The sequence below is a fragment of the Sabethes cyaneus genome, chromosome 1, assembly GCF_943734655.1.
Source record: "Sabethes cyaneus chromosome 1, idSabCyanKW18_F2, whole genome shotgun sequence".
Lineage (NCBI taxonomy): Eukaryota > Metazoa > Arthropoda > Insecta > Diptera > Culicidae > Sabethes > Sabethes cyaneus.
This window is the reverse complement of record NC_071353.1, coordinates 73021789-73045480: the sequence shown is the minus strand read 5'-3', so window position 1 is coordinate 73045480 and position 23692 is coordinate 73021789. Positions and strand designations below refer to the sequence as shown.

General features: G+C 33.1%; 1 protein-coding gene across 1 annotated transcript in view; it reads right to left on the bottom strand.

Moving 5' to 3' along the window:
- The window catches only part of LOC128735409 (derlin-2), a 154686-nt gene that overhangs the window by 25018 nt on the left and 105976 nt on the right, over nucleotides 1-23692 (bottom strand). The window contains exon 4 of the mRNA XM_053829899.1: nucleotides 11581-11703. Within this exon, the coding sequence (XP_053685874.1) occupies nucleotides 11581-11703 (123 nt within the window). The remainder of the gene's footprint in view (nucleotides 1-11580; nucleotides 11704-23692) is intronic.

Sequence of the window (23692 nt, the reverse complement as noted above, 5' to 3'; positions counted from 1 at the left end):
CCAAGTTTTATTGAAAACGGACAAGCAGTTTAAAAGTTAGCCTTAAAAAACCATTTTTGATAAGGTTCAACTGATCGCCTGTTTCTTAGAGATGGCCAAACCGATTTATGCGCTATAAGTTTTATTTGGCAGGTAATATAGCCGGATAGATCACTATTGAATGGTTTTTGGATTGGACGTTTAATTTGAAAGTTATGAGCAATCGTATACACCACACCAAAATTAACAATAATTTATAATGATTTTAACCAAGATAATTTACATAATTTCAATTATTTTAATATCAAACGAGAGGTTTTGACACTACGAATATATATGCAAAATTTCATAAGAATTGGTTTTACCGGTCAAAAGATATCAATCCTCGAACGCTCGCGCCAACTTTTGCAACACAGTTACTCGCGCGCACAATAGCCCAAAACCAAAGAAAACGTACGCACTAGAGTTTTGACTAGGAAAACTTGTTTTTAAGTTTATCGAACCTTCGGAAGAGTTTCTTGAAATTGAATGTTCTATCATCTGGTGCAATTTAAATTTGGAGTAATCCCCCTAAAAGTGAAAAATTTTTTTTTTTCAGTTTCAATATAACACATTGATATGTTCTGCAAAGTTTTAGAGCCTATTATTACAAGAAATTTTGCTGAAGACTGTTACCTGAGATAGAAGCGAAGACAGAGAAATCTTATTTATTGTTTCTGTATTTGTAAAATCAGTTTTTCTATTTTAGCTCTTTTTGTAATTGTTGTATGACTTTTTCATGTGTTACAAAGTTATACAAATAGTAAAAATACACAACTTTGCTGAAAATAGTATACCTCTATGTTTGCTTGTTTAGAAACTGTAGAACTTTGATTATAAAAATACCCTGATTTTAACCCCGAATTACTCGACTACCAACTGACGGATACATTTTAAACATTTTACATTTGCTGATAGTTTTGCTACATACAGACATCATTTTTCCATATGAAGTAACGTGAAAAAATTCCAGTTTGGGGCCAATAGCGGTACACCCACGGTTGCCAGTATGCCAGATTTTTGCTTGCGCGCCAGACCAACAGACAAAGCTTAAAACCTTCCAGATATTTGGCAATGTGCCAGATTTTCGATCCTCCGTCTTGCAAAAAGGTCATCACTTCTAATTTTGGACAAAATTTTGCATCTACGGTGAGCAAAACGAGCAAGATTTTTTCAGGAAAACGCCTCCCCATCGGACTAATTTACCACCAGATTTTTGCCAGACACTTTTATTCGTGTTCGCCAGATTTTCGGGAAAACCTGGTGGCAACCTTGGGTACACCTAACATGCTGCTTGCTTCGTTTCTGTGCTCTCTGTTTATGCTGACCTATTTTCCTAACAATTTAAAGTATTATTGCATTGAATAATTCAGACATTTTGCTGAACATTTTTTTGAAGAATATACGTTAGTTAAACACCGATTGGTAAATATGGCATTCAAAAACCTACACATGTTATTCAGAATACAACAGCGTGAGTAACCGAAGGTTAATAAAAATTGATGAAATTTTTTCAAGAAAACCTTATTGATGCATAGTTATGCATAGTTCAAAAACCTATAAACTAGACCTTTACTACGCAATGTATATGTTAAAGAATAATATTTCTTCTTACAACTTACTTTTACTTGCACTTACCCACATTAGTAACAACTTACTCAGCAATTTCATGAGAAAAAGAACTATCAAAATTTGTAAGTGCTACTATTTTGTTCAAATTTTGTAAGCTTATTCAATTTCCAAAATTTTTATGTAAACCAACGCTATTCTATCTCAAATAGCAAGTAAGATCGTATAACAAAGGTTCCTTTCACCAATAGGTGAATTAAATCAGGTTTTAAAGAAGAAAAAACAATAGAGAGTAACTCACTTCTGAGTGATATCGAGAGAAAGATATAAAGACTTTAATAACTATCGATTATTCCAATGAGAACACTAGAAAAAACGTCTTGATCGAACGAGAGTTCAACTGTGACTGATTGATATGTTTTGATTTCACACGTTTTAACGGTTTAATATACGGTGCTCAAGTGTTAAAGTTTGAATAACTTTTGAATAAACCATCCGATTTTAAATAACTCGGTTTCGTTTGATAGATCTCAGCAGTAATTTTCAAATAGTAATAAAATATGTGATGTTTTGCCTTTCTACTATATAAATATATAGTATAAAGGTATAGAAATCACTTGGAAAACCGAAAATGGAAAGAAGGTCCTGCGGGCCGAATGTCATATACCATTCGACTCAGTTTCGAAAACTGAGCATTTTCTGTGTGTGTGTGTATGTATGTGTGTGTGTGTATGTGTGTGTGTGTGTGTGTATGTGACGCTTTTAATCTCACTCACTTTTCTCGGAGATGGCTGGACCGATTTTAATGTTCTTAGTGTCAAATGAAAGGTCTAGGTGTCCCATTGGTCGCTATTGAATTTCATACTGATCGGACTTTTAGTTCAAAAGTTATGTATAAAAATATGAAAAATATGGGACTTCATTATCTCATAGGTCCCTTAACCGATTTGAACAAAATTGATTGCATATGAAAGAGGAGCCTTGCAAACCCTTAACTTCCAAATTTCATGACGATTGGACTTGTAGTTTGAAAGTTACATAAAGAAATGTGAAAAAATAGTATTTAAAACATATTTTTGTAACATATAAGCATTAATTCAATGAAAAACATCACACATTTTATTATTATTTGAAAATAACTGCTGAGATCTATCAAACGAAACCGAGTTATTTAAAATCGGACGGTTCATTCAAAAGTTATTTAAACTTTAACACTTAAGCACCGTATATTAAACCGTTAACCCTTTATAAGGCAGTGGCAACTATATTGCCACCAACAAAATTTTTTTATTTTGCTTCTATAATTATATTGATGTCATTATAGACGCAAAACAAATATTTTTCGTTGGTGGTAATATAATTGCCACGGCCTTATAAAGGGTTAAAACGTGTGAAATCAAAACAAATGTTGATTGTATTTAATGTGTGTGATGTATGTATGTATGTATGTATGTATGTATGTATGTATGTATGTATGTATGTATGTATGTATTATGTATGTATGTATACATGTATGTATGTATGTATACATGTATGTATGTATGTATGTATGTATGTATGTATATATGCAAGTAAGTAAGTAAGTATGTATGTATGTATGTATGTATGTATGTATGTATGTATGTATGTATGTATGTATGTATGTATGTATGTATGTATGTATGTATGTATGTATGTATGTATGTATGTATGTATGTATGTATGTATGTATGTATGTATGTATGTATGTATGTATGTATGTATGTATGTATGTATGTATGTATGTATGTATGTATGTATGTATGTATGTATGTATGTATGTATGTATGTATGTATGTATGTATGTATGTATGTATGTATGTATGTATGTATGTATGTATGTATGTATGTATGTATGTATGTATCCCAAGTAACACACAAAACAAGTTAGAAAATAATCTTCATGGAAAGTAGTCATTTAAGAGTACTATAAACGTACTTTGAAAACATGTGTCGTTATTATTAAGGTTTTGAAATGTTTTGTGATAACATGAATTTATTTGACAGCTCAAATCAAATGAATAATGTTTGTTTTTGTCTACATGTCAACACGAAGTTTTTATTATGTCTCCATAACTGATTTTAAACTACTGGAAAAACAAGTTGTAGATTATACTATAATAACGTTTCAAAATGGTATGAAATAACCAAATAACCAAATGAAAATGATACATACTTCTTTCAATTGTTGTTTCATTAGACTTCAATTTTTTGCGCTTTTCTGGCAATAGAGAAGTTCTGATGTATGTAATGTTATACAATTCTATAACAAGCTGTGTTGCTTGGGATGTATGTATGTATGTATGTATGCATATATGTATGTATGTATGTATGTATGTATGTATGCATATATGTATGTATGTATGTATGTGTGTATGTGATCCCAAGCAACAATGTGAGTTTGATTGTACTCTTATGGTGGTTTTCATGACCAATTGTGGTCTTGAATGCTATCATAAGAGTGTAATAAAAATCAAATTGTTATTTGGGATGACAATTTGCAATTTTTAAATTTGCATTGAAATTCAAGAAAAGATGTTTCTCACTTTTCTGAATCAATTGTCTAAAGTTTTTGAAGCCTCTTAGTGGAATACGAAATTTGAAATGAAAGAAAAGAAAAAACTTTTACCGACTAAATTCCACTATTTAATATTTATTCGCGACAGATACGTATACGCTTTGAAATAAGACACTGATGAAGCCTGCACGTCGTAGGCGAACTACGTATCTGTTGCAAATAAATATTAAATAGTGGGATTCAATCGAAAAGCTTTTTCTTTTCTTTGATTTCAGATTTCAATTGTCATTTTGTTCACTTGCTGTTACTCACAATTGTACAAGAAAAGCAAACAGCGAAGAAAAGCAGTTAATTTAAGCATGTAGGTCTTTTTAATCAATAGATACTAGAGCTTAGAAATGTTATATGAAAAATAGGAAGTAAACGTTGCACGGTAGTAATTTTGTAAGATTTGTTTTCGTTAATGACATTTTAAAGGACAGATGTCTTATGCCATGTATCATGTTTTAATAAATAAATCAAAAAAGACAAGAACTAATAAATAAATCAAAAAAGACAAGAATCATATCGATCATATTTCCCATTCTCAAGCATGTTTATGGCGCAGCTTTGGCACTATTTTTCGACCTCATTTTGTTTTCCTAACCCTCTAACATTGTAAAAACGATGCGATCAAGCTAATGACTATCTTTTCATGAAAGTACATTCAAAAGAAGCTTAAGTTTTGATTTTCATGCAAAAATAATTATCTGAAGGAGCGCCAGCTAAGAAAAAGTTCAATTTCTCTTTTTCATATCTAATGCTCTATTCAGTTATTTTTTCTAATTCAGATATATCGCAAAATTGAAGCCAAGCAAACTAATAGTAAAATTTTGAGATTAATCATTTTGTTGTCGATATCCTTTGTCTTCAAAAGCGAAGTATAATAATAATTTTTCTGAACTCTTGTTTTTCAAAGATGCTAACTTTTGAACGCATGGTATTAATTAATTATCAAAAAATCTGTTATGAACACATATTTCATATTGTCAATTCAAAACAAGTTTCGTATATGGCTCTGAAGCCCAAAAGTTAAGGCCGACCGATTATAAAACTAAATAAGGTTTTACAAGTATTACAAGTAGTATACGCACCCAAGGAAAGAAAATTTAATTATTCTACGCAATACGTTGGTAATTTGACTGGCAAATAAGGATTTTGAGGAATACGGAACGGATATTTAAAAATATAGTCAAGTTAATTATACATAGACGTTCCTGAGAAATTAAATAATGATTATTATGGCAGTAGAAAGGCTAGGTCACGCCGCTAGGTGGATTAATTCGGGTTTTTCATTGAATTAATGCTTATATGTTACATAAATATGTTTTAAATACTATTTTTTCACATTTCTTTATGCAACTTTCAAACTACAAGTCCAATCGTCATGAAATTTGGAAGTTAAGGGTTTGCAAGGCTACTCTTTCATATGCAATCCATCTGGTTCAAATCGGTTAAGGGACCTATGAGATAATGAAGCCCCATATTTTTCGTATTTTTATACATAACTTTTGAACTAAAAGTCCGATCAGTATGAAATTCAATAGCGACCTATGGGACACCTAGACCTTTTATTTGACACTAAGAACATTAAAATCGGTCCAGCCATCTCCGAGAAAAGTGAGTGAGATTGAAAGCGTTACATACACACACACACACACACACACACACACACACACACACACACACACACACACACACACACACACACATGCACATACACACACACACACACACACACATACACACATACACACACACACACACATACACACACATACACACACACACACACACATACACACACATACACACACACACACACACACATACATACACACACACACACACACACACACACACACACACACACACACACACACAGAGAAAATGCTAAGTTTTCGAAACTGAGTCGAATGGTATATGACATTCAGCCCGCAGGACCTTCTTTCCATTTCCGGTTTTCCAAGTGATTTCTATACCTTTATACTATATATTTATATAGTAGAAAGGCAAAACATTCTGATCTTTTTACATTTAAATTAACATCGCTTCGAGGCATTCTAAAATGTTTTCAAGGTTTTTGGAATTTGCTATATTTTTTGATTATTTTGTATAGCCAAGTATTTCCATTTTGCTTTGCTGCCTTGCATACTGATTCTAGCAGAATAAGCTCACAGTGGCTTACTTCTACGGCTTGATCACGAGAGATTTTAGGCATTCTCTCAGCACTCAACTCGGCCAAACGTTTTGCCTTTCTACTATATAAATATATAGTATAAAGGTATAGAAATCACTTGGAAAACCGGAAATGGAAAGAAGGTCCTGCGGGCCGAATGTCATATACCATTCGACTCAGATCCGAAAACTGAGCATTTTCTGTGTGTGTGTGTGTATGTATGTGTGTGTGTGTGTGTGTGTATGTGTGTGTGTATGTGACGCTTTTAATCTCACTCACTTTTCTCGGAGATGGCTGGACCGATTTTAATGTTCTTAGTGTCAAATGAAAGGTCTAGGTGTCCCATAGGTCGCTATTGAATTTCATACTGATCGGACTTTTAGTTCAAAACTTATGTATAAAAATACGAAAAATATGGGACTTCATTTTCTCATAGGACCCTTAACCGATTTGAACAAAATTGATTGCATATGAAAGAGGAGCCTTGCAAACCCTTAACTTCCAAATTTCATGACGATTGGACTTGTAGTTTGAAAGTTACATAAAGAAATGTGAAAAAATAGTATTTAAAGCATATTTTTGTAACATATAAGCATTAATTCAATGAAAAGCATCACACATTTTATTATTATTTCAAAATTACTGCTGAGATCTATCAAACGAAACCGAGTTTTTTAAAATCGGACGATTCATTCAAAAGTTATTTAAACTTAAGCACCGTAAGCACACTTAAGCACCGTATATTAAACCGTTAAAACGTGTGAAATCAAAACAAATGTTGATTGTATGCAATGTGTGTATGTATGTATGTATGTATGTATGTATGTTTGTATGTATGTATGTATGTATGTATGTATGTATGTATGTACAGTAGAGATTTCTATAACGCGGATTTGTAGAACGCGGATTTCTATAGCGCGGGTACCATGATATTTCTATAACGCGGTTTTCCGCGTATAACAAATACACGTAGCATATGGATATTGAGTTAATTGGGGCTAAACTCGAATTTTGAGCGTTTTTGAACAGATATGACCATGGTGTTTTTTATGAAGTTGTAGGGCATATAACAGTTTACTCTCTAAGTGATATACGGAAACCACAAAGTAACGGGTTGGCCTGCTGGAGATTCCGGAATATCCCTTGAAATTATCGTATTGGTAAAGTTGGTTAAAATTGGTAAAATATTTTTGAAGTAACTAAAGTCGGGTAATTGATACGAATTTAAAAAAAAAGTAATAAATAAGCGACCTTAGAAAGCCATAAGGTGGTCCTCCGAAAAATTCAGAACATATCGTGAATATTTCGAATGTAATTTGACTACACTAGAAGTATATTTCGACTATTTGTGACTCAATTTGGCCATTGGATGGTTTACCGGGAGAAAATTCAAAGCTTACCTGAAATTGGTCACTGGAAATGCATTTTTTTTTAATTTGTAACAGATCAAAATGAAATGGAATATCAGCAATCCTCAACTAAATAGGCCGCTCACGACACGACTCGACATAGCCGCCAAAACGTTCACTGGAAAATTAGGATTTGTCGTCAAAGTGAACAATAAGTGAAAATTCATGTTGAAGTCCGCGCTACAATTTGAAAAAGGTTTGATATAAAATGTTCGTTGACAAATAAACGAGGTTATTTCACAAGTTTGTTGAAATTATCAATTTTGCTAGTGTAATTTGATAGATGTGGTATAGTAAACTGAACTTCCGGTAACAGAATGGGGTTTCTTGTAGGAGCGAACAGGCTACAAAAACTTTGTTGCTGTCGTCAACGCGATAAGCAGTTCGATGCTCTTGATCATCAAATTTAATCATTTAAAGTCGGATCTTTTGATGCATTTCATAATGGCCAGGTTTAGTCATAAACCGCTGAATTTATATTCCCATTTCACATTGTTCAATTCGAGGTTGGATGAACATAATTCCGAACTCAAAGAACAATTTTCGCTCGTTGACCACTTTTACGGATGTTCCGTATTTGTCGGAGAATCGCATGTTGGCTTTTCAATAGCACGTATTGTTTACTTTACTTATATTACGCCAAATAATAAGCCATAGGAACTTTAAAAAGAATTTTGAAGCTATGAGAAAACTTCACAGAAATGAAAATTTACCGGATGTTCCGAAAGCTCTGGAAGACCAAGAGGCGATTTTTTCTGTCTCACCAAGCACCTGTAAGATGGAAAAATATATACTTGACATCTTTCCCAAAAGAACCATGGTCGTGTTGATTCGAAATTTCGTAAAATTCAGGTATAGCCCCAATTAACTCAATTTCCATATGCTACGTGTACTTGTATAACGCGCATCTTATAACGCGGTCCCAATTACCCGCGTTATACAAATATCGACTGTATGTATGTATGTATGTATGTATGTATGTATGTATGTATGTATGTATGTATGTATGTATGTATGTATGTATGTATGTATGTATGTATGTATGTATGTATGTATGTATGTATGTATGTATGTATGTATGTATGTATGTATGTATGTATGTATGTATGTGTGTGTATGTGATGACAATTTACAATTTTCTAATTTGCATTGAAATTCAAGAAAAGTGAGAAACATGTCAATTGTCTGAAGTTTTTGAAGCCTCTTAGTGGAATACGAAATTTGAAATTAAAGAAAAGAAAAAACTTTTACCGACTAAATTTCACTATTTATTATTTATTCGCGACAGATACGTATACGCTTTGAAATAAGACACTGATGAAGCCTGCACGTCGTAGGCGAACTACGTATCTGTTGCAAATAAATATTAAACAGTGGGATTCAATCGAAAAGCTTTTTCTTTTCTTTGATTTCAGATTTCAATTGTCATTTTATTCACTTGCTGTTACTCACAATTGTACAAGAAAAGCAAAAAGCGAAGAAAAGCAGTTACTTTAAGCATGTAGGTATAGTGGTGTATAGGATTAAAAATACTAGTGAGTCAATTTTTCCAAAAAAAATTAAACAAATTTCAAACAAATTCTGTTTGATCAATAGATGCTCTTTTCAATCAATAGATACTAGAGCTTAGAAATGTTATATAAAAATTTGGAAGTACACGTTGCACGGTAGTAATTTTGTAAGATTTGTTTTCGTTAGTGACATTTTAAAGGACAGATGTCTTATGTCATGTATCATGTTTTAATAAATAAATCAAAAAAGACAAGCACTGTGAATCATATCGGTCATATTTCCCATTCTCAAGCATGTTAATGGCGCAGCTTTTGCACTATTTTTCGACCTCATTTTGTTTTCCTAACCCTCTAACATTGTAAAAACGATGCGATCAAGCTAATGACTATCTTTTCATGAAGGTACATTCAAAAGAAGCTTAAGTTTTGATTTAATTATCTGAAGGAGCGCCAGCTAAGAAAAAGTTCAATTTCTCTTTTTCATATCTAATGCTCTATTTAGTTATTTTTTCTAATTCAGATATATTGCAAAATTGAAGCCAAGCAAACTAATAGTAAAATTTTGAGATTAATCATTTTGTTGTCGATATCCTTTTTCTTCAAAAGCGAAGTATAATAATAACTTTTGAACGCATGGTATTAATATCAAAATATCAAAAAATCTGCTATGAACACATGATTCATATTGTCAATTCAAAACAAGTTTCATATATGGCTCTGAAGCCCGAAAGTTAAGGCCGTCTGTAGACCCGTGAGAGGGGAAAATATAATTATTCTATGCAATACGTTGTGAATTTTACTGGCAAATAAGGATTTTGAGGAATACGGAACGCATATTTAAAAATGTAGTCAAGTTAATTATAAATGTTCCTGAGAAATTAAATAGTGATTATTGTGGCAGTAGAAAGGCTAGGTCACGCCGCTAGGTGGATTAATTCGGGTTTTTTTAAATTAATTTTTGTACCTCGATGAGACTTGTTTAATGAGGATGCGGTATCAATCGATGAAGCAGTCATGTGATGTCCCAATCATTGGATATTATTGCAATATTTTCACAATTTTCTTCAGGAATTTGTAATGGCGCGTTGAAATACTCCTCATTGTACTTAAAAACTTGTGTTGTGCTTCGTTTATACTTCAAATAATTCTTTTTGAAAAAAATGCATGTATCCCTTACAATTGAACAAATGCTTTGAAAATTTCATCACATACTTTTCGGATTTTTTCGACGGAGTTTCCTTGCGTATTTTTCCACAAAGAAAATAATTCGCGGTTGTCCATTCCTTTAAAAGTATCACCTAATATTATTTTTGAATAAAAAGGTTTTAGAGCACCGTTTTCTAACTCACAAGTGATATTTGTAACGGTAGTTTTTTTATAATAGATAGAGGGGACGGTAGAAGAAAGTAATGAAACAAACGTGTTTATAGTGTCTCCAGAGCGAAAAAAAACAGATAAAGGATGACCCTTGAAGCAACGCTTACGGGTCCATGGAACAAAACAAGCTATAATGAGAGCCAATTATAACGGAATTCGAACCCAATTTTTCCCCAGGCCCTGCGGTTCGTAGATATTGGTGAACCTTTGGACCACAGCGGGCTGAATATGAAAAAATACTCACTTTTCAAATGCGTATTTCTACAGAACAGGAGAAGTGTGGAAAAATGTCATTGCATGAATTTTGTAGATCCAGGTAAGTACTTTTAGACCATTCATTCCGTTTTCAAAAATATGTGCCAACGGAAGTGTGAGATGCCGTGGAAAACTATAATATTTTGAATTGAAAACCTCTATATCTTCCTTCAGACAATAGATAGCAACTATCTAAAAGTTTTAAAAAATGCATCATTTTACGCTCTAAAAGTCATTCGAACACAGTTTCCAAATTGGGTTTCAAATAAAAAAGTTAGAGCAAAAAAACTGCTTTTTCATGATCCACCCTAACTTAACCTAGAAAATTCGTTGTATAGCGATACAGAGATGAGATACAATTTTAGTTTCTTCAGCAAAGTTTCTGCAAAATAAATTATTTACAACTTTGTAGTAGAAGGTATTGCTGTATATCGCAAGACTAAAAAGTTAAAAATTTTATACCGAGTAAAAGTGAACCACCCTAATGACTAAATATACCAAAAAATCGGTCTTTTTTTCTAAACAAAATTTTCTGAATACATGAAATATGTAGAGCCAATGGTTTTCGAGATATTGATTTTTGTCTGGAATTTTTGCTTTTTCGACCATAGTGTATTGGTTACTTTCACCTACACACTTTATTCAATATCGGTGCTTATCAATTGCGTGCATTTCATACATACATACCTGGAAATTTAATATTCCGAAGAAGTTCATCCGAATGAAAGGATTTCTTCGTGACCAAACGTACACCAGCATTATCGTAAAAGCTTGTCCGAGAAACAATAGATTTACAAAAAAAGCAAAAATCTAATTTATAACTTGTTAAGGAAATCTATCACATGTTTGAGTTTACAGCCGTGGTGACAATAGTTTAGTTATTGCTTTATGAAACGATATTTGATTATAACAGTATGGCACACTTATTAAATCGACTTTTGTTTTTTATATTTTATACTAGCTGACCCGACAAACTTCATATTGCCGCAAATTAAACTGTGTTGTACATAAATTTGTATGAATTAGTTGACCAAAAATAAAATTTTCCAGGCGTCTGACGATAGGCAAAGCATAGTAACCAGAAACGTTAGGCAGATCGAGAAAAGAAGGGTTTTATTTCACCGAAAAATATCAATGAAACATATCATCATAAATCGTGAATCTCGGATGATCTTTGTCACAATTGTTAATCGGAGGACCGGAGGGGTCTCCCACTACTACCCCAAGCCCTGGTCGAACCACTGGGGACTTCCGGGTGGACGCTCACGATCTCTTTTCTAAGCTAGCTCGATCTAGATGGAAAGATTCTCCTTCTCGAGGTCGACTTTATGACACCGATCAGGGACACACGGCGGCTACTAACTTTTTTTCGTATTGTAAGAGCAATATGTGTTTGTGTCTTGTCCATCAATATTCGTAAAAACTCTTACTTTACATAACAAGATTTATTTAACCTAACTTACAATTTTGTGTGTGTTTTGAGTGTGTCGGGCCGGCCCACAGTGGGACCATTCTGGAAAAAGGCAGTCAAAAGCCTTTTCTCGCTTTTCCTGACGTTTTCGCGCTTAGGTGTCTTAGGAGAAGTTTCATAAAAAAGTATTCTGGATCTAATGACATTTTCATATAATTGGATATTAAAGGGATAACAAATTTGAAAAAAATATTTTTTATAGAAACTAGATAGCATGGTCATGTGTTCGGCAAAGTTGTAGAACTTTGAATTTCATTAAACTTTGCCGAAGATACTAAGTATCTGCATCATATGGTCTGCGAGATATAATTGACTTTCTGTCGTGACCCCCTTAAAATCAGTTTTTTAAACTTCTTGTACACAAAACCTCATCTAACAGGTTCGACATGTTCTACAAACTTTTGGATACTATCAAAATACGTAACTTTCTAGAAGGTGTATATATCATATGTTGCTATATTTGTTTTAAAAATGGATTTGAAGCATAAATTTTACCGTTTTTACAAGTAATTTTTTCCGTAAAATTAGCTAAAGTTAGCATCGCTTGAAAGGCCATAGAATGTAGTATAAGCGTGCCAAAAAATTTTGGCCGGGTTTGGCCGGGTATTTTGGTTATTTCAATTATGAATCACATACATATCCCAAGTAACATTTTTGTTGTATAATAGCTTATCAAGTACTTGCTCCACGGGAATTAGCTGTACAATAGCTTAATAATCTATTATACAACAGAAATGTTACTTGGGATATGCAGGTTTTAGTAAGTTATCAGGGTTTTATTATTCGTACATGTTCATAATAATTTCACAGGACCGCGTCCACGTCTGTTTCGCTATCTGTTGCAGAATTATTTTCGTTCTAAGATTTTTGTAAAAGTTTGTATGCTGCTGGTAACAACCGCATTGATTTTTTTACTGTTGGTCTTCTTGAAGTTAAAATTAATGGATCCGACGTCATTAACAATCTTCTGAAAACATCTTCGTTTGTCGATATTGTCTTTAATTCACGGTAATAGAAAAAATAATAGATGCAGCTGTTCTACCAGTCGGTCGTCTTTCGGAAGAACCGCAAGAGTGCCGTATCAAACACATAAAACGTTTTAGAGAAAAGCGTGTACGTAAATGTTCAAGGTATGTTAACAGTAATGAATCATGGTTGTATGTAATCTGATTTCTGAACAGAATATTATATTAGGGTAATTGATCTTGAATGGACCTATTTAGCGCTTTTTAACACCACCACTCACACTCCTGCTTAATTTACTCGTCATTTATAAATAATATGTGGTGATGTTACTATTTGTTGGAAAGTACCACCTTTTTACTACATTATCAGTACTTTAAAAATGTATAATTGATGAATCTTTTATTAAATATATTGTTTTTTGCCAAAGCCTTTTTTTGATCTTGAATGGACCCAACATGATCTTGAATGGACCTATTTCTGATTTTTGAATGGACCTAAATTAGGATTGTCATAGTTTCTTCCATGCAAATGAACAAAATAATAACAAAGATTTTTTTTCAATAGTACAACTACACTACTGCTATTTATTAATAGGACACAAGGTTGAACAGCTTTTACCTTTCTTATACTCTGTTAGAAAGGTAACAAAGTCGTTTGAAAAATATGAAATCGGTCACAGTCGCGGAGGGTCTTGTTTCAGCCCAACAATTGAACAATGTCTCAATGTTTTGGTATGTGTTGTGTAGGTATCTGTGTGTTTCATTTGTATATTGGAAATTTATTATTACCTGTTGTTCAGATTCGGTTGAAACGATTTCCAGGTCATAAAAAATTTATCTCGCCTATTAGTTTCAAAAATTTAAACCATTCTTTAAAAAATACGTAATAACTTGCATTATACGTAGTTTATCAAGTAAAGCATTTTAAGTTTTTGTTTATTGAATATTTCGAAAGCTAAGATTTTTACTGACGTAGGACTACGTCTTACTGTAAAGTCTCAAAAGGTTTACGACAGCTCCTGTCGAACATTTTGGACATAAAACCGTTGCAATCGTGAAAAATCCGTTGATTAGTGGTAATTATTCAATTTTTGACACATTTATATGCAATTTTTTCAGTTCAAAAATGGTCTAGATAATTTAGATAGGTGACGCGTATTTATTGACCAAACTCGTGACTTTAGTCATGACCTTGAAATGCGGTCAGGCATATATTAATATTTATTTTGAAACGATGATTCTACAATTGATGAAGGGACGGTAAGGGAAAGTAATGGAGAAGGATTTTTTCGGGAATGAAGGGGAAGGGTGGAAAGGAAGGGGGGGGGGGGGGGTAATAGGTAGCTATGGTTAACAAGTTGTCGTTGTGACTCCTATCTTTTGTCCAATGCTGGAAGGTGCATGGGTCGAACCAAGTTGTAATCAGAGATTATAACCGGATTTGAACCCACAACACCTGCCAGGGCGTGTCGCTCACTGGTACCCGTGTACCTTTGAAAGTGTTCAAAGGTACACGGGTACCAGTGAGCGACACGCCCTGGCAGGTGTTGTGGGTTCAAATCCGGTTATAATCTCTGATTACAACTTGGTTCGACCCATGCACCTTCCAGCATTGGACAAAAGATAGGAGTCACAACGACAACTTGTTAACCATAGCTACCTATTACCCCCCCCCCCCCTTCCTTTCCACCCTTCCCCTTCATTCCCGAAAAAATCCTTCTCCATTACTTTCCCTTACCGTCCCTTCATCAATCGCGTATTTATTGTCAAATTAGAAATCAAACTGTAAATGGTGCTTGATAAAATTAGACTTGGTAATTTTACTAGGTTTATAGGTTAGGTTAGAAGCTAGGGTTTAATTCTAAATGATGGTCGATGAAGAACTATATCAGAGTAGGAAGTTTCAAAAATGAATATATCTCGGGGTTACGCAATTTAGGTAGAGATTTTTAATCTATCTGTCAATCGAGGGTAATGTGAAGTCAACCTGCTTACGGAATATAATTTTACTTTATTCAGAGCCTCACAATCATTTTGATACGAAAGTGAAAGTAAATCATTTTGACTATTTAGAAAATTATCAAATACAATATTATTTCTTTTGGCAAGTCTTATCACCAGATCCACCAGGCACCAGATCATTATCCAGGCCTTTACCTAATCGCAGAGTTTCGCGAGGGTGACGAAGTTGGCATTCTTGACCATCAGAAGTGGCTGCTTCTTTTTTTGTTTTGTGACTACAGGAGCTGGTTGACTTTTATTGGCCTTAGGGTTTTCGGTGAGCGTGCTGAAGGTGTTTTGAAGCTTTGGTACATGCTTGATTAACGTGTTTAAACTATTTCTTGTCTGAGTTTTGTCAAAACTTAAGCTAATTTATTGCTGTGTTTTTATGGGAAATACAGGACGTTATTCGTTCATGAAAAAATTTGTTTGATTCCAATAATTTTTACGATTTTGCCCATTAAGCCTGTAGAGAGTTATGCAAGGATAACCACTTTAAATAGAGTTTGGAGTATTAGCTTCGTAACTTATTCCGAAATTCCAATACAATAAGGCTATAGATAAATCTGCGGAATCGTATTCTCAAATAACTTCATTCATTCTTCTGTGCCTACTTTTAACAATACAAGAACTGTTTCGTTTAGCATAATTTGGGATATTTTTTACACAGGGCGACCAAATTGGGAAAGTTTTACTCTACTTATGTAGATTACCAAAAGTGTTTCGTGCTAAACCAAATACGTAAAATTTAATTGAAAAACTTAAGTGTAACTGCTTTTCTGCTAAATGCGAATGACGCAAAAATAGCTCTATTTCAACAGAAGGCAATTAGTATCCCTCTTATCTTTTAATCCATCTTATGTTTCAATCAATAAGAGTTAAAATTTTTGCACAATACTGAGAATAAATTAAGTTTACATAATTTTATGCATAAAATGACATATGTTATGCTAACTAGTTAGGAAGACCTCTTAGTTTCAAAACTAGAGCGTACAATGTACAAACACTGTGAAGCAACTACGAAAAAGGATGAGTAATAGTTTGTTTTATCAATAAGTTTTAACTAAGTTTTAATTCGGGTTTAACTAATAAGTTTAACTCAGTTTTAATTTGGGCTAGAAATTAAGCCTACTTTAAGTATACCCGTATACGGAGATACAAGTGACAACAAGCAATTTCAATGAATATACAACGACGTGTTCGTTTGTGGTAGGTAATGATAGCTACCGTTAGTGATGCCTCGAAGCGCAAAACTGGGTCCATTATAAAATCAATACTAGGTCCATTGAAGATCACAAAAGAGGGTCAAGGAATTTGAAGATTTTACTAGTTTTACTGAACTTTTGAATACCTAAATTGAAATTACACATATTTTAGCATCATTTTAAGAGTATTGTTTTATTTCAAACCAGAAGGGTTCCGGGTAGTAACAGTTTGAAAATACTCTATGGTGACTGCCAAAACGCTGAAAAACAGCTACTACTTTTAAATACGCGGCAATAAAGTGGTTTTGGCTATAATTTTAATTTAATTTTAGTATATTTACGTTCAGAAATGATTAAAGATAAACATAAAAGTAAAATACAGTGCAAAGACTTGATAGGTATATCCTAAAATTTTTATTTAAAAATAGGCCCATTGAAGATCAGAATTCGACTAGGCCCATTCAAAATCATTTACCCTATATAATATTGTATTATAAAACTGATTCTAAGGGGGTCATGACAGAAAGTTAATTATATCTCGCAAACTAGAGGAGTGCGCCGCCGCCGCCGCCGCCGACACTTTTGCACGCGCCGCCGCCGCCGATGATTTAGAACCGGCGCGCCGCCTAGGTTCTTTTTGCCACGCCGCCGAGGCCATTTACCCACGCCGACGATACAACATTGACAAAAATGCGGGTCAAAATGATGACAGCACGTAGTGAACCCGTTTTGTGAATTCATTCTTATAATGTACCTTTAATTTAGATTCAATTAAACTGCCGTGTTGCTGTACCCTGAGTGTTACTATGCGTCCAACTGAGAGCGAATCGAAAACGAGCTTTAGCATGCGAAACGTAAACGAACTTTAGCATGACGTTTTCTGTCAAACTTCTGTTGCTTCCCGGTGTTCATTTTGTATTAAGGAGACATAAGCGACCAACATTTTTGAAAAAGTCACATTTTTACCTTTGTTATACTATATAATTACCTTTGTTATACTATATAACAAAGGTTTAGAAATTGGTCGAAAAACGCGTCGCGAATAAATATTAAATAGTGGAATTTAGTCGGTAAAAGTTTTTTCTTTTCTTTAATTTCAGAGTTCGTATTCCACTAAGAGACTTCAAAAACTTCAGACAATTGACATGTTTCTCACTTTTCTTGAATTTCATTGCAAATTTTAAAATTGCAAATTGTCATCACATACATACATACATACATACACACATACATACATACATACATACATGCATACATACATACATACATACATACATACATACATACATATATACATACATATATCACACACATCTCATACATTGAATACAATCAACATTTGATTGATATGTTTTGAATTCACACGTTTTAACGGTTTAATATACGGTGCTTAAGTGTTAAAGTTTGAATAACTTTTGAATAAACCGTCCGATTTTAAATAACTTGGCTTCGTTTGATAGATCTCAGCAGTAATTTTCAAATAACCATAAAATGTGTGATGTTTTGCCTTTCTACTATATAAATATATAGTATAAAGGTATAGAAATCACTTGGAAAACCGGAAATGGAAAGAAGGTCCTGCGGGCCGAATGACATATACCATTCGACTCAGTTTCGAAAACTGAGCATTTTCTGTGTGTGTGTATGTATGTGTGTGTGTGTGTGTGTGTGTGTGTGTGTGTGTGTGTGTGTGTGTGTGTGTATGTGTGTGTGTGTATGTGACGCTTTTAATCTCACTCACTTTTCTCGGAGATGGCTGACCGATTTTAATGTTCTTAGTGTCAAATGAAAGGTCTAGGTGTCCCATTGGTCGCTATTGAATTTCATACTGATCGGACTTTTAGTTCAAAAGTTATGTATAAAAATATGAAATATATGGGACTTCATTATCTCATAGATCCCTTAACCGATTTGAACAAAATTGATTGCATATGAAAGAGGAGCCTTGCAAACCCTTAACTTCCAAATTTCATGACGATTGGGCTTGTAGTTTGAAAGTTACATAAAGAAATGTGCAAAAATAGTATTTAAAACATATTTTTGTAACATATAAGCATTAATTCAATAAAAAACCCGAATTAATCCACCTAGCGGCGTGACCTAGCCTTTCTACTGCCACAATAATCATTATTTAATTTCTCAGGAACTTAATTGTAGATGTATAGATGTTATATTAGACTATATTTTTAAATATCCGTTCCGTATTCCTCAAAATCCTTATTTGCCAGTAAAATTCACAACGTATTGTGTAGAATTATATTTTCTTTCCTTGGGTGCGTAAATACATGTAAGCGTCATTTATGTTACTTGATGAACACCTTATTTAGTTTTATAATATTTATAGAAAAATAATGTAAACACAAAAGATAATTTTTACAGACTTGAATGAATATGTATAGAAAATTAGAAATTAACCCTCTAACGGGTCTACAGACGGCCTTAACTTTCGGGCTTCAGAGCCACATACGAAACTTGTTTTGAATTGACAATATGCAGTATTTGTTCATAGCAGATTTTTTGATATTTTGATATTGATACCATGCATTCAAAAGTTAGCATCTTTGAAAAACAAGAGTTCAGAAAAATTATTATTATATTTCGCTTTTGAGGAAAAAGGATATCTACAACAAAATGATTGATTTCAAAATTTTACTATTGGTTTGCTTGGCTTCAATTTTGCAATATATCTGAATTAAAAAAAAATTACTGAATAGAGCACTAGATATGAAAACGAGAAATGGAACTATTTCTTAGCTAGCGCTCCTTCAGATAATTATTTTTGCATGAAAATCAAAACTTAAGCTTCTTTTGAATGTACTTTCATGAAAAGATAGTCATTAGCTTGATCGCATCGTTTTAACAATGTTAGAGGGTTAGGAAAACAAGATGAGGTCGAAAAATAGTGCCAAAGCTGCGCCATAAACATGCTTGAGAATGGGAAATACGATCGATATGATTCCCAGTGCTTGTCTTTTTTTGATTTATATATTAAAACATGACATCTGTCCTTTAAAATATCACTAACGAAAACAAATCTTACAAAATTTCTACCGTGCAACGTTTACTTCCTATTTTTCATATAACATTTCTAAGCTCTAGTATCTATTGATTGAAAAGAGCATCTATTGATGCGCAGAATTTGTTTGAAATTTGTACAAATTTATTTGGAAAAATCAACTCACTAGTATTTTTGATTCTATACACCCCTATACCTACATGCTTAAATAAACTGCTTTTCTTCGCTTTTTGCTTTTCTTGTACAATTGTGAGTAACAGCAAGTGAAGAAAATGACAATTGAAATCTGAAATCAAAGAAAAGAAAAAACTTTTCGATTGAATCCCACTATTTAATATTTATTTGCAACAGATACGTAGTTCACCTACGACGTGCAGGCTTCATCAGTGTCTTATTTCAAAGCGTATACGTATCTGTCGCGAATAAATATTGAATAGTGGAATTTAGTCGGTAAAAGTTTTTTCTTTTCTTTAATTTCAGAGTTCGTATTCCACTAAGAGGCTTCAAAAACTTCAGACAATTGACATGTTTCTCACTTTTCTTGAATTTCATTGCAAATTTTAAAATTGCAAATTGTCATCACATACATACATACATATATACACACATACATACATACATACACACATACATACATACATACATACATACATACATACATACATACATACATACATACATACATACATACATACATATATACATACATACATCACACACATTGAATACATCACACACATTGAATACAATCAACATTTGATTGATATGTTTTGATTTCACACGTTTTAACGGTTTAATATACGGGGCTTAATTGTTAAAGTTTCAATAACTTTTGAATGAAGCGTCCGATTTTAAATAACTCGGTTTCGTTTGATAGATCTCAGCAGTAATTTTCAAATAATCATAAAATGTGTGATGTTTTTCATTAAATTAATGCTTATATGTTACATAAATATGTTTTAAATACTATTTTTTCACATTTCTTTATGTAACTTTCAAACTACAAGTCCAATCGTCATGAAATTTGGAAGTTAAGGGTTTACAAGGCTCCTCTTTCATATGCAATCAATTTTGTTCAAATCAGTTAAGAGACCTATGAGATAATAAAGTCCCATATTTTTCGTATTTTTATACATAACTTTTGAACTAAAAGTCCGATCAGTATGAAATTCAATAGCGACCAATGGGACACCTAGACCTTTCATTTGACACTAAGAACATTAAAATCGGTCCAGCCATCTCCGAGAAAAGTGAGTGAGATTAAAAGCGTCACATACACACACACACACACATACACACACACACACATACATACACACACAGAAAATGCTTAGTTTTCGAAACTGAGTCGAATGGTATATAACATTCGGCCCGCAGGACCTTCTTTCCATTTCCGGTTTTCCAAGTGATTTCTATACCTTTATACTATATATTTATATAGTAGAAAGGCAAAACATCACACATTTTATTATTATTTGAAAATTACTACTGAGATCTATCAAACGAAACCGAGTTATTTAAAATCGGACAGTTCATTCAAAAGTTATTTAAACTTTAACACTTAAGCACCGTATATTAAACCGTTAAAACGTGTGAATTCAAAACAAATGTTGATTGTATTCAATGTGTGTGATGTATGTGTGTATGTATGTATGTATGTATGTATGTATGTATGTATGTATGTATGTATGTATGTATGTATGTATGTATGTATGTATGTATGTATGTATGTATGTATGTATGTATGTATGTATGTATGTATGTATGTATGTATGTATGTATGTATGTATGTATGTATGTATGTATGTATGTATGTATGTATATATGCTTGTATGTATGTATATATGCTTGTATGTATGTATATATGCTTGTATGTATGTATATATGCTTGTATGTATGTATGTATGTATGTATGTATATATGTATGTATATATGTATGTATGTATGTATGTATGTATGTATGTATGTGTGTGTATGTGATCCCAAGCAACAATGTGAGTTTGATTGTACTCTTCTGGTGGTTTTCATGACCAATTTTGGTCTTGAATGTCATCATAAGAGTGTAATAAAACTCAAATTGTTACTTGGGATGACACTTTACAATTTTTAAATTTGCATTGAAATTCAAGAAAATATGTTTCTAACTTTTCTGAATCAATTGTCTGAAATTTTTGAAGCCTCTTAGTGGAATACGAAATTTGAAATTAAAGAAAAGAAAAAACTTTTACCGACTAAATCCCACTATTTAATATTTATTCGCAACAGATACGTATACGCTTTGAAATAAGACGCTGTTGAAGCCTGCACGTCGTAGGCGAACTACGTATCTGTTGCAAATAAATATTAAATAATGGGATTCAATCGAAAAGCTTTTTCTTTTCTTTGATTTCAGATTTCAATTGTCAGTTTGTTCACTTGCTGTTACTCACAATTGTACACGAAAAGCAAACAGTGAAGAAAAGCAGTTAATTTAAGCATGAAGGTATAGTGGTGTATAGGATTAAAAATGAGTTGATTTTTCCAAATAAATTTGTACAAATTTCAAACAAATTTTGCGCATCAATAGATGCTCTTTTCAATCAATAGATAGAGCTTAGAAATGTTATATGAAAAATAGGAAGTAAACGTTGCACGGTAGTAATTTTGTAAGATTTGTTTCCGTTAATGACATTTTAAAGGACAGATGTCTTATGTCATGTATCATGTTTCAACAAATAAATCAAAAATGACAAACACTGAAAATCATATCGATCATATTTCCCATTCTCAAGCATGTTTAAGGCGCAGCTTTTGCAACCCTCTTGTTTTCCTAACCCTCCAACATTGTAAAAACGATGCGATCAAGCTAATGACTATCTTTTCATGAAAGTACATTCAAAAAAAGCATAAGTTTTGATTTTCATGCAAAAATAATTATCTGAAGGAGCGCCAGCTAAGAAAAAGTTCAATTTCTCTTTTTCATATCTAATGCTCTATTCAGTTATTTTTTCTAATTCAGATATATTGCAAAATTGAAGCCAAGCAAACTAATAGTAAAATTTTGAGATTAATCATTTTGTTGTCGATATTCTTTGTCTTCAAAGGCGAAGTATAATAATAATTTTTCTGAACTCTTGTTTTTCAAAGATGCTAACTTTTGAACACATGGTATTAATTAATTAGCAACAAATCTGTTCTGAACACATATTTCATATTGTCAATTCAAAACAAGTTTCCTATGTGGCTCTGAAGCCCGAAAGTTTAGGCCGACCGATTATAAAACTAAATAAGGTGTTACAAGTATCTACGCACACAAGGAAAGAAAATTTAATTATTCTACGCAATACGTTGTGAATTTTACTGGCAAATAAGGATTTTGAGGAATACGGAACGGATATTTAAAAATATAGTCAAGTTAATTATACATAGATGTTCCTGAGAAATTAAATGATGATTATTGTGACAGTAGAAAGGCTAGGTCACGCCGCTAGGTGGATTAATTCGGGTTTTTCATTAAATTAATGCTTATATGTTACATAAATATGTTTTAAATACTATTTTTTCACATTTCTTTATGTAACTTTCAAACTACAAGTCCAATCGTCATGAAATTTGGAAGTTAAGGGTTTGCAAGGCTCCTCTTTCATATGCAATCAATTTTGTTCAAATCGGTTAAGAGACCTATGAGATAATGAAGTCCCATATTTTTCGTATTTTTATACATAACTTTTGAACTAAAAGTCCGATCAGTATGAAATTCAATAGCGACCAATGGGACACCTAGACCTTTCATTTGACACTAAGAACATTAAAATCGGTCCAGCCATCTCCGAGAAAAGTGAGTGAGATTAAAAGCGTCACATACACACACACACACACACACACACACACACACACACACACACACACACACACACACACACACACACACACACACACACACACACACACACACACACACACACACACACACACACACACACACACACACACACACACACACACACACACACACACACACACACACACACACACACACACACACACACACACACACACACACACACACACACACACACACACACACACACACACACACACACACACACACACACACACACACACACACACACACACACACACACACACACACACACACACA